The 13,186-nt window shown below is 42.6% G+C and overlaps 1 protein-coding gene across 2 annotated transcripts in view; it reads left to right on the top strand.

Annotated features, from left to right (window-relative positions):
• plcb1l (phospholipase C beta 1-like) overlaps positions 1-13,186 on the top strand; it is a 139,548-nt gene that overhangs the window by 59,843 nt on the left and 66,519 nt on the right. For both annotated transcript variants that reach the window (XR_009793877.1, XM_061812942.1), the window contains exons 5-6: positions 603-707; positions 7,399-7,476. Coding sequence is in view for 1 of the 2 variants with exons in the window: in XM_061812942.1 (XP_061668926.1) it covers positions 609-707; positions 7,399-7,476 (177 nt within the window). In the remaining variant the exon portion in view is untranslated. The remainder of the gene's footprint in view (positions 1-602; positions 708-7,398; positions 7,477-13,186) is intronic.

Below are 13,186 nucleotides of genomic sequence, written 5' to 3'. Positions count from 1 at the left end.
GCTGTCTTGTTCCGCCCACGTCTTACATTTATGTATTTCACGACGCAACATAGTAAGCAAGCCGCAAGGTATTGTATGCTTGGGATGACCTGTCAGATGTAATACTCATACAGTGGTGCCTTGGAATACAAGTGTTTTGAGATACAAGCCATTGCTCGGCTGATATTTTGCCCTGACTTGCGAGCAAAACAATTGAGACAAGTGGCATTGAACTCGACTCTCACGGGCACGGGGGCGCCAGATCACCTTCAATCCTCATCCATCCATCACGTCTCCTTTCTCCTCTTTACTGCGAGGCTCCTCCAGTCTTTCCTAATCAGTCATTCAGTCCGTGGAGCTCGCTCGCGTCCACTCACCCGCCCCCTCGCGCACGCACACGCACGAGCCCATGAGGACACGCCGCCGCCGTCGTCAGTGCGGGGCTGCGCGGCGCACTGGCACCGACCCTGCTGGGGGGGTCTCCGCAAAAAAAAAAAAAAAAAAAAAAAAGGAAAGGAACATTCGTATTTTGGGGAGGGGGGACGGGGGTTGTACAGAAAGGAACGAGGAGGAGACAGACTGCTGACTCTTTTTTTTTTTCCCTCCCTCTTTCACGCGTGGAGGACTAGATGGCAGGGGCTCAGCCAGGAGTCCACGCGCTGCAGCTCAAGCCGGTGTCCGTGCCCGAGAGCCTCAGACGGGGCAACAAATTCATGAAATGGGACGATGTGAGTCACCGGCAGAGAATGTCTTCGCCTTATGTTTCTGCATGCGCCGATTTGCTTTGTGCTTCTTACCGCTCAATTCTTTTGACACAAGTGTGCGCGTGCAGCGGATGGATGGATGTGACAGTGCGTCCCGCGCGTTCACGCTTTGTTTACACGCCTTGTAGTGTGTAGTAGGCTCGCGTGCGTGAGTGTCTTTTTTTAAATTTCTGAGTTGGCTAATCACAATCATCATCAAGCCCCCTCTTTGTTATCATTGCGTGCGTGAGGCTTCAGACAAATGACCTTGATTAAAATTGACTACACGCTGAGTGGCTTCTCAAAAGCGTCCATCCACAGTGTAGTACTGGCCCCTTCCAGCGAATAGCCACATCCCGCGCCCGGCTGCCTGGGTGCTGCATCGTGCCCACTGCCAGTAGGCAGCATCTTATTCCACTTGATGAAATGTCTCTCGTGTTGTAACCAGTCACCTTGTTGCTATTGTTGCCCAACTCGGGCCGTCTCATTTGAATCCTGCCCTCTTTCTAACCATGAATGCATGTATCATTATTGAAGTAATATTTGTCCTCCAATACAAATAGACTGTAAGGTGACTCATGGACAGTGATGTCACGCGAGGACCCTAAATCAGCGAGCGGCAGCAGTTATAGTGGACACTCGTTATTTACTCACCTGCAGCTAGAACCAGGCGGAGATGTGGGACACGTCGAAGTCATGCCAGTGTGTTCAAAGAAGACAACCATTTGTACGTATAGGTTTGATCAGTAGTTGTCAATGGGTGGCTGAGAACCCTAAAGTGGGTCACAGATTCATTCGGGGTTGGTTGGTCTCGACATGACTTACTGTTCGTGTTGTTGTTTTTTATTCAGATATAGAATTTACTGTAATTATTACTTTATAACAGTCTCAGTATATGTCAGTGATATATTACTAACCTGCACTGACAGCTCTGGTGTAGGCACCGTTGTATTTGTACGTGGAACATATTCGGTGAGGAACTTTCCAGAAAAGAAGAAGTTAATGCCAGGATATAAGTGAAATTTTGTCTGTACGTTGTGCAATTGTGGTATTTAATTTCGCTCCATTTTTTTTTGTCCATGCAGAATTCATGTTTATTCACAGTTTCATTAATAAAATGCGTAGTGCAAAGTCCGTAAAAGCACGTTGCACTTATCGCTGAAAATATGAGATGCCAGCTTTATGTGCTGCGTAAGATTGTTGCATGGCCGTGAGATCACGCCAGCACGTGTTTGGTTTGCCATATGTTTTATTGCTTATCAGATCGTATGGGTTGGTTTGTCAAAATGGCAACTTACACAATTTTTTTTTTTTTTTTAACCAAGACCTCAGTCTTTGTGTCCTCCTTTGGGTTGCTGCACGGCCTTAAGACGATGCCAGTGTGTGGGTTTTGTCTGACATAGTATCAGTTCATTCATAAAACGTGTTTCATCCCAATACATAGGAGTTGCTTTGTGTTCTACTTGGCAGAGACCAAGACCAAGCCAATTCGTGTTTGTGGTGTTTTTTTGTGACGGTGAGAACACAAACCAAATCACAGTGTACCAAACGCTGCCAACCACGTAAATGGAACCCAAGTAGCAATGTGGTGATCCTAAAGGTCATTGGAGTGTATTTTCCAGAGTGGAACAAATGCGGTGCTTATTTGTCGGATGGTTTTTGGCTGTGACGCTGATGAATGGTGTGTTTTGAGAAGGCTATGAGGTGTTTCCCCCGAACCCTTAAATGTTTGTGTACCGACTGACCGTTTGTGGCTGCGGGCTTTTCTCCAGAACAAAAAAAAAAATGCCCGCCGTGTCCTTTTTTCCCTGTGAAAATACAACACCCTGGGAAAGATGAGTACAGATACCTCCTTTTGTTTAATTTCCCATGCACTCCTTCCTTCCTCTTTCCTCGCTTCTGTGTGGCTTCATGGAAAGAACCCAGAAACAGACAGACAGAGACAGAATGTTCAAGTGCCAGGGAGATCAATCAAATTTGGTGCTGTTGTGCTTTTAAAAATCTCAACAGGAAATGGTTCAACCACGTAATTGCAACTCATCCAATGGGGTCGTTTTTGTTCCTATTTACACTGGTGCCTTGAGATACAAGTGACCTGACTTACGAGTTGCGTGTCTACGTTGAGGTGTTAACACTTCACGCGATAAATATTTGAACACAAAGGGTGCAGCAACGAAGGTAGAAAGACTATAACAGTACTTAGTGTCATATATTATTTATACTTAACAGAGAGTGACAAATAACAATGACAATTATTACCATATTTTCCGCACTATAAGGTGCACCGTATTATAAGGCGCACCTTCAATGACTGGGCTATTTTAAAACTTTTTTCCCTATATAAGGCGCACCACATTATAAGGCGCATAGAATTGACGTCACAGTAGAGGTTGGGGTTAAATTATGCATCCATTTGATGCGCTGCGCTAAAGGCTCAATATTGATCCATATATAAGGTGCACTGTCAGCTTTTGAGAAAATTAAAGGCTATCAGGTGCGCCTTATAGTGTGAAAAATCCGGTAATCTATATAATATATAATTCTGAGACTGTCTCCCTCTCTGTATACTGGCCCCCGGTGACCCAAACAGGAGCACAAAAAGGTGCAACAAAATGGTCAAAAAAAGATTCCCCATTAAATATGTTCGTGTTTACGTAAAAGAAAATCCGTTTTACGTTTTGTATACACAATGCGCGTTTGACATCATTATCCGATTTTTGTGGGGCTGCATGTGAAAAGGGGATCGTAACTTGTTGTATTTCATCCGTGGCGCTCCCAACGAACGGCGGCGTGCCTTCGTTTAAGAGAGTGGCGCATAGGCAGCCATCCAAAAGGAGTCGTTTTAAATATGAGTGACGGATCTTGGCATGCAGATGTTGAGGGGTCACTGTCAACACGTCTTTTTCTTAATATTAAAAATGAGATGACGCTCGTGTCGTGCAGTCTACTCTGATGCTGGCTGAATAGAGGATGTCATCGGGCTCGGTGGGAGACGTGGAAATCCCATTAACATGGAGGAACGTTTTTTTTCCAGGTGTAATGCAAAATATGCCCGGCTGCACGCGCCAAGTTAATAGCTAATTGTAAATTCTCATTTTTTTTTTTGTTTTTGTTTTATTTTTGCCATTTGATCTCACCTGTTAAAGCTCCGTGAAGCTGATGAAAATGACACAATAGTCCTGTAATACTACACTGCACTCTATTTAGGAGGGTCACCGTGGAAACTTAATGTTATTATAAAAGAAAATACCGTCATGTCTGGATGGTTGTGATTACATACAAGGGGTAGGATTAGACCTCTAAAGGGATTACAATATAAAAGAATATACAGTTTTATGTAATATCTACATTGTGGTGGAATGCGTCTGTATCATATTTTGTATTTTTCATTATATTTCAATAATTTAAAATGAATTACCATTTTATGACATAATTGGCACATAATTGAAATGTATCTATTTGTTTTATTTATAGTGTCTTTTACAGTTAACTAATTTTTTATAATTTATTTGTGGAAGAATTGATGAAAAATGTGCTTAAACCTGCAACTATTTAAAAATACAAATGACTATTGAAGCTTTTGTAAGTAAAGGCCTTTCACTTTACCTATAAAAGACTGTCTGGCTAAAAAGTTGCAGTATTACATGATGAAAAGATAGCGTTTATATTTATTGTTTTGGGTTCTGCATAGTATAATTCAAGGCACTGATTTTAATGATCATTCATCCCTGTATTAATTTTGTTTTTTTTTTTGTTAAAAAAATTAATCAATTGATGAAAGATCTCTGCAGTTAAGTAACTACACCACTCGCCCCCGGCTGCCATCTATACTATACACTACACTATATTAGAAGATCCGGTAATCTATTTTAGTATTGCTGCATTATATTCCTGTATGCATTTGTTGCACTGTATATGCTTGGTACACTGTATTCACTTGAAAAGTGTGGGTGGTTTTGGGTGGATCTACTTTACTTTTATAATGTATTAAAATTTAACGGTCCCACAAAAAAAACACACACACACAATAATAATAATAACAAAGAATCAGTTTTGCCTTAGTACAGTAATAAAAATGTGGCCTGCATAAATACTGTATGCAGTAGAGGAAAATCAGTATTGGCTATAAATATTTGCACTTGAGAACACGCATAAATTACACACTGTAATTGACGTGCATTCCACTGCATTGTTGAAGACTTTTGTCTCTCGTCTGTTAAGATTGTGCAGTCATGTGACGCAGCCATTATCATTCCTCCCCGAGTCGCCACACCTGATGCCTCCTCATCGGCGAGCGGGAGGTTGCCATAGCGCCGTAACGCTGTCATGCCGTACGTAGTCTTATTGCGGTTTTGAGCTGGAAAGCTAATGGGATACCGTGTCCTTCGACCCTTTTAATGTCAGGGCCTTTAAAAGCGTCACCCCCCCCCCCAGCCACCCACCCACCCACTCGCACAGCCTTGCACCAGTTGGGGTCTCGCATCCAATACGATGCGAAACAGATGCCAGGCAATTAGCGTTATCGGCAAATGCCGCAATGGAGACCTCATTAATAGCTTTTTCCTCCTTTGAAAATATTCCCAGTGAATACGACGGACGATGGCCTGGCTGAACTTGAGGACGCAGCGTTCAGGTGAACAGTTTGCTGCTGTGTGTCTCTCTTTATAAACGCATCCAATAATATCCAGCCTGCCCGGGGGTCAGAACTCAGCGTCTTCACGAGGCTCGGAGTCAACTTTGTTTCAGGAGATGGAAGAAAATAGAATAACATCAGCAGAGCAAGCTCAGGCCTCCATCGTGCCCAAAGCCAAATTGGATTTTGGAGAATATACCGTCTCTTAATTGCTCTCATGGGGCCCCCTAGTGGTTGCAGGGCCTTTTTCTTTTTTTGGTCCTTGCATGTTTCATCAGAAATCATTCTTAACACCTGCACACTTTTCACTTCTCTACATAGTTGGAAAGTTTCCCAGTCAATAGGCCACCGAGCCCCAACCCCCCCGGTGTCCGTCTTTAAGCTCTCACTTAAATGGCCTTCACTGCGAGAATTATCACCGTAGTGGTGGGAGGAGAGAGGAAGCTGTCCCAAAGGGTTGGAATGATATTGACTCCTCTGGCTCTTGTTAGAAATGTTTACAGTATATCTAGAAGAGGCACTCACTTCTTCCTTTTGTGTCGAAACTTGTTGGGGTTTGTGTGGTCAAGTGTGTACGCGATCATTTGAGCCCTGGTGTGGACCAAACAGGTGTAGCTACGGTAGAACTATTGGAAGAGGTAGTCTTTGATTGGTATCTGGTGGAGTTCTGTTCACTTCACCTCGAGTGTGAACACTTGCTTGGACTGGCACAAGGCGAACACTTAATACTAACTGGTGTGATTTTCTCTGCCAGTTCAATTTTTTTTTTCAGGATCTATACCATTTAGCAAATTATAGACAAGTAGCAGAATTTTAAAGTCTATTCTAAAGCTGACTGGAAGCTCGTTTTTTTAGAGAAGGCGTAACAACAGCTACGTTAAGAGCTTTCGGAAACTCACTAGACTGAAGAGCGCAATTGATTATTTGTTGCAAATCAGTTAGTATTGATTTCACAATAGTTTTGAAAAAAATCAGATGGTATTGAGTCAAGACAGCTCGTTAATGGTTGATGAACAGTTTTCGCTACAGTTTTTCCGGCAACCGTATCAAATTCTGATATGGTCATCGAGATTTCCTTGGGTGACTTCAGATGTAGTGTCATTCTACTGATTTGTGCTGATATTGAACCTGATGGATTGTTTTTTTTTTCACTAAAATAACAGACAAACTAATTGCATTTATCAGCTGTTATCAGTTCTGGAGTTATGTGATTCAGGGGGTTGTGAATTTGTCAACCACAGCAAACAGAGTGTGAGTATTGTTGAGGTTCTTCGTGATGATTTTAGAAAAGTGTTGCTGCCTAGCCTTGACTAACTCTTGGTTAAAATTACGAAGTCACTGCCTGCACAGGTCATGGTCAAGTTGGAGTTTAGTTTTTCTCCACTTGCGTTCTACCTTCCTACACTTTGATTTGGAGCTCTTAACCATCATTGCGCTCTTCTACAGTGTTTTAGATCTTAATTTTAACAGGAGCGACAGCTAGTACGGTCATGCTTGTCCTTTTTGGTTTGGTTGGAAATAAACGATGAGATTGGTCTGTTTCTGTTTTCTGAAATGTGAACAGTAGCATCAGAAACCTGGTCCACAACAAACAAACTCTCCTGGCCCGTTTACAAGTGAAAGTGAACATGATTTTGGTCACGTACGCTAAACAGGGCCGCTTGGGGTGGTCGTGGTCCACTTGCAGGTCGACTCTTGTACGATTTGATTCACTGAATGAGACTTCACTTCGCTTGAAAGGAACTCTATTGTGATTGCTTTGGTTCATTTGGTCCAGTGAATGCTGTCACGTAAACCCCGGTGCCCAACAAATAAGTGAACCCAGAATTCTTCCGCAGCTGGTCTCAGTCCACTTGCACTGGTCCGGCTTGATTAAAGTCAGCTGAAACGTAAGCTGTTTTTAAATGTTGATGTTCTCAGTCAAACAACCTTGTCCTGTCATCACTTAACCAATTGTCTTTTTCAGTTAAAAAGAGTTCTCCGTAAGCTACTCAAGTAGTTGGAAGAAGAATTCTCACGTGTTTTGGTTCTGTTTTCTTCCAGGACTCCACCACTGTGAGCCCCGTGACGGTAACCGTCGACCCCAAAGGCTACTTCCTGTACTGGACGGACCAGAACAAGGTGAGTCTTTTGATGGGTATATTTGCAGTTCTGCAATCTAAGTGTCTGGCTTGCCCCCCCCCCCCTTTTTTTGGGTGCAAGTGAATTAAAGTGGACACAAATACAATAAAATAATACTCCACAAAGCAGTAAACCTACAGTATTTATGAAAAGTTGCCAGTTAAATGGTTAACACCTGACTCCTGAGGGATTGTTGTTAAAATATTCTATTTTACTATTCACCCTTATTGGGAAATAGAACAAAGCTGTGACATTTTCTAACAGTGAAATCAAATATTTGGTTCAGGCACATAACCCAAAACCCGTGAAACGATGTTCGCCTTGTCCTCTCAAAGTCTCTGAAGCCACTCTGTATTGTGATCACAGTTTGTACACTCAGCGCGTAGGGCACGATGGACTCTCCGTGCTATTGCCGCTTGTATTTCTGTACGTGTCTGTGCCACACTATTAAATAGCCTCCATTGATTTTATGTTGGTCCGCATGAGAGCATCTCGAGACGTGCGCGGGACTGCTGACGCGGCTTAACCAACCCCGAGCCCTAATTAGCATTAGCGTCCCGCGCGAAGGTAGTCGGGGGTTGTCGCTCGTGAGTAACTGAATGTAGACCGTGAAGGGGGAACAACCTTCATCAGACAGGACCTGAGGACTTTTACACTCTGTTTACACACGCTACATGCTTGAAAGGTCACTTGTAGTGTACACAACATGGTGTAAAAAGATGTATTGCTCAAGGGCACATATCCTTTGCAAAAGATTAGACATTTCATTTTGGAACAAGTCCATTTTGCATTTTATTTCTGTGCCGCATGCGTTTGCAACAATTCCACCTTTTTCAATTCATTGTCTTCTCCAGAAATGACTTTCATCGGCCTTGTTGTTTGCTCACATTGTCTAAGTGTTTTGCGTATGCTGTGCTGCATTATGCCGGTTTCAAGCCAAATTTCAGGTCACCAAATGGTATAGTTGAAAAGCAAACAAACTGTGGTGTGTCTGATAAAGATGCTGCAAATTCATATTTCAGAACCGCACGATAATCAAGTGTAACCCCACTTAACAGCTGTGTTAGCTTCCTTTTTTTTTTTGGATTGGGAAGTGGCAAAACGTTTCGGGGTTATGCCATAGCACACCTTGTTTGCTTTGGCATGCATTTGACTGGCACGTTTTTTTTTTTTTTAAATGTCATTGCCAAAAATAGTTTCATCCATTAGTGTGTTGTGAAAATTTTCCATTTAGCTTTTATGATTTTAAAGAGGCTTCAAGATTTGTTTTCAGTCTGTAGCAATTCTGTCCCTTCTGGTTCACTTGTCGTTACAATGGTGTGTGGTCTCCTCTTCACTCTCAACAGCCTCTGACACTGGTCCTAAAACTGGTATTACTGGTCCCAAGCGCAGCCCCTGTGAAGCTCTATAAGGACATGCGCTACTGTATATCCGCTGTGCGGTTTCGCGAACATCAGCTCGTGTTTACGAAGCCGTCGCGTAGTACTCGCCGCACATCTGTTGAGCAGGCCGTCGTAAACACAGCGCAAGGCTGCCTGCGTCCAGTTGTTCTGTGCCCGTTTGGGGGTGGGGTGGGGGGTTACTGGCTTGATGGCCTGCAGAGTAAAAGCATTCCTGGGATTCCTTCAGGAACCTCAGCCAAAGTGGAGTCAACTTCCCAGTAAACTGTACTCACTGAGGGTCTCCAGATTGGATTTACTTACTCACATTACTAATATTGTCTGCACGGATGTTTATTATACAGTACATCAAATGTAACACTTCCTCGGTGCAATAGTTGTAATTAGGATGTTTCCAATCATGAGTTATAATCTACACTGTAGATGGTGCTTTTACACTAAAACCTATAACTACAATAGTAAAAAAATTGTAACAGGGGTTTCGCTTTGTGACAAATTTACATTTACCTGGCAATGATACGCAACTGAGAATGCAGGACTGTGCTTCTGTCTCGATCAATATCAGTAACCAATACTAATGCGTTACTAAAGTCAGAATTACAGTCAATATTTGTATGAAAAACAATACGGTGCTAATTGAAGTGTCTTGCTGCACCACGTCAGCAAATATTATCACTCACCTGCGCTAAATTCTTCATTGCACGCCCGCCATAACCTCAATAACCTTGTTTGTTATTGCACGTAAACTTGGGATTGCATATTTGCAACTTAATTTTTGTGGTTTGGAATATAGAAAATAAGGGGCTGGATATTTTTCCACCTAATGCTCACACATCAATTTCATAAACAAACTCCACTTGAGTCTTGTAGATGTCTTGGCCAACGGAAAAATGAAAAATAGTAATTGGTGGTGCAAATTCAACTTCTACAGGCATTTAAAGAGAACGCCCCTCAAGTCATATAATTTTCTTTTTGACTCTTCAAACAAATACACTATTTGAATATGGCCTGGAGTCTTTATCTTACTTCACAGGGGAGAGGCCGTCTCAGAATTAACTTTGCTGCTTTCTGCCTTTTCTGGGCCCTTTTTTGCAAGACTTACAATATTCCAGAAGAGGGAGCAGCCTTGACAAGGGTTGTTAAGAGAAGTCAAACGAGAATACACACGAGAATTCACATAAGGTGGACTCTATCAAAGTTAAGTTCGACTGCTTATTCCGTTTGAGATACCCTTGACAGTGTTACGCTTGTTTTTACATTCATTAAACTGTGCAAATCAAGCATAATGGCGACAAGTTTTAACTTATTGTCACACTTGTATGACAGTGAAGAATGTTGGAAAATTGCATAAAACACCGCTAGTCCTGTAAATAAAGGGTTTAATGATAGTGTTAGACAGCCAACCTTTTCTTTACTGTATTGTTAATGAAATGGTTAATTAACAAAAGTGATCTTTATCTGGTTGGGCGTCGGTCGATTGTGCCGGTGTACTTAATGAAGTGTCCAGAGATTTCACATGTTGTTAACGCATACCAGCACCCACACATTCTGCCATTTTTGGACTCCGAACAGGTGCTTCTTTCGAAGTTTAAAAATAATTGTCTCTACTGTCCTTACAGACTGAGTGCGTAAAATTAAGTCCTTTCGCTTTAGTTGCCATGCGACCGCTCTCACACCACCTTTTCAAATGTCACATTCTCTTTGGGCCACAGCTCGTCTCCCAGAGAATACCGCATGTTCCGAGAGCGAAATCCTTGGAATGTGTGTTTGTGCTTTTTTCCCCCCGAGCGAGCAAACAAAAGGTTAAAAAGCTCTCAAGCAAGGTAACCCTGTGCCAGCGTTGCCAGTTTCCCTGAATAAGCGCTCAAGGTTTTGGGTATGAGTGATGTGCGCAGGTGACAGGCAGTCAGACTACCTCCGTTCCACCCTGTGTATCTGCGGTCCCTGCAGAATTCGCCCTGTGTTCCCCCGAGCACAGCAATTTTCCTTGATTACCGAGCTTTTTACCCCTCCTTCTCTGTCAGCACTTTGGGAGAAGAGAGGCGCAACAGCATAAATCCACAGCCAATCTAAGGGAAAGTGAAATGTGACCTCAACCGAGTTATAGCCTGGTACACTGTGGCGCTTTTTCATCATTTGCACCAGAGACAGAGTCTGAGAGACTGAAAATAATGAGAGAAAAGTCACAAGTTCACACTTTAAGCCACATTTTCACAAAGGAACACGCTTGATTTCCGTTTAGTTTGGAAATTATTTGTGTATCCCTTCTAAAAAGGCATGCATAGGACCCAAAAAGACATCCCTTGCTAAGGCCACCACCAGAAGGACCCTGAGGCATGTCCTAGTTCTGTTCAGTTCCATCTGGTTGGACATGCCAGTGAGGCATCTGTCAAGCATTGGAGATAGAAGCCCCAACCACTTCAATGGGCTCTTAATGATTTTCAGCCTTTGGTGCAGCCATATCTTGATCAGGAGTCTAAGTCTTTGAAGTCCTGGTTTTCCTAGAGCTGAACATTAACCAGTGACAATAGACAGGACTGTCCCCGAGGAAATTCCGGACTTTTCGCTGATTTGATTTTGTATTTTTCTCAACAATACCCAAACAGGGCAAGATATTTCTTGAACAGCAATTTAAAATAAATGATCAAATCTAGGAAACGGGAAAAAACTGGGCATAATTGGTGCCAAGTACAAGAGTAAATAAACACCTCCCAAGACACTATGGTCATCTAACTCTATAGAACAATCTGACTTGTTGATGACTTCTCATTCAGATTCCAGAAGGATCGTTGCCACCTAGCGCATGTTCTGAGAACCCCTGGATGTGACCGGAGTTGTCAAGAGGGTTGGGGACCTGACCTCCATTGGGAAGTTAGTTACATCCATGGCTCATGCTCATTAAAGTTCAGGAACTGACAATGAAGATCCTGAGTAAAATCCTTTGCTACCAGTTGAAAGACTTTGTGAGTGTGGTGACACATTTCTTGCTTCCCTAACGAAAACACAGGCACATCATGACCTCTGGTAGTAGACCAACCTCAGTGGTAGGGGGCCAAAAGTATTGAGCTTGACTGGTCTACAAACAGAAATCAGAAATACAGAACCAACCTAAACCATACCACCTTTTGGTGATATGGCTTTTGAGACTTGATGTCAGATCTAAATCCTCTATTTTTATGGACCCTTTGTAAGGGTGTGACAGTCTGTGAGTTGGTCTGTAGAGCTGCAGTTAGGTGGTTTTATCGTAATTCACTGCACATTGTATTGTCAATTGAGCTTAATCCTTCGTAGAAGGGCAACATACCTCAGGTAGGAAACATCCAGAAATTAATGTTCAGACATTAATTTGAAGTTTATGCCTTGCAACCGCGTGGCTAGGCACTTATTGATATTGACCTTATATGTCTAGGGACTGTAACATTTTATATCGGTTGTTTATTGGCTGGCTACATAAGTGTTATGATCCCCAGGCCAGTGTTTTGATGAAGACTGCTTAGATTTTCCTGCCACTTTTACCAGGCAGCTTGTGCACTCCAGAATGGCAGAAAACTAGAAAGTATAAAATGTTGACCTGATGCATTGTTAAGTAGATGTGTCAACCGAGTCCCAAGGAGAAAAACAGGAGCCGGATCTTTGCCCAAAAAATCCAGGGGATTAGCAGCTCTTGGCTGACTTCAGAGGGGTTTGTTTGCACTTGACTCGCCCGTCTTTAACTCTCTGAATTTTGATTAGGACTTTTTCCGCTTTTGACTGATGCGCGTCTCCTCTCCCGGTAAACAACTAGAAACGCTTCAGCAGGCGAGCACAGTCAAACATGAAAAGTATCGTTGGAGAGAAGGAGGCAAAACACGGCTTGGTTGTTTCCTTTCACAAACAAGTCGCAGCTTCCCATTCAAAGTCAATTTTAAGAACTCTCGGTGCTGCTTAACGTTAAAAGAGACGTGCATATAATTTTACAATTTAAAACGGTTTCCAAATGTCTAAATTAAAGGTTTAAATGACAAAAAATAACATCTACCTTACTTGGAACAGTGGTTCTACTGCATGCAAATTAGCCACTGCTAACGTTGCCTCCCCAATGTAACTTTACGGCTTTTGTTACTGTGACGACTGGTGCTGGAGCTTGGGCGTTGCAACAAAGTGAGAGTGAGAGGGAAAGAAAAAAAAAAAAGCCCCGATGAAATTTTTATCTTCATTCGAGAAGACAACTACTACTACTTGGTCTGTTATGTGTCTCATACAGTGGATACATAGACACACCTTAATTCCCCCACTGTGTTGACAACTTAGCCAAACACTCAAGTACGCTC

Source organism: Syngnathoides biaculeatus, chromosome 23, assembly GCF_019802595.1.
Source record: "Syngnathoides biaculeatus isolate LvHL_M chromosome 23, ASM1980259v1, whole genome shotgun sequence".
Classification (NCBI taxonomy): domain Eukaryota; kingdom Metazoa; phylum Chordata; class Actinopteri; order Syngnathiformes; family Syngnathidae; genus Syngnathoides; species Syngnathoides biaculeatus.
The sequence above is the reverse complement of the archived record's forward strand: the minus strand, read 5'-3'. Positions and strand labels throughout refer to the sequence as shown.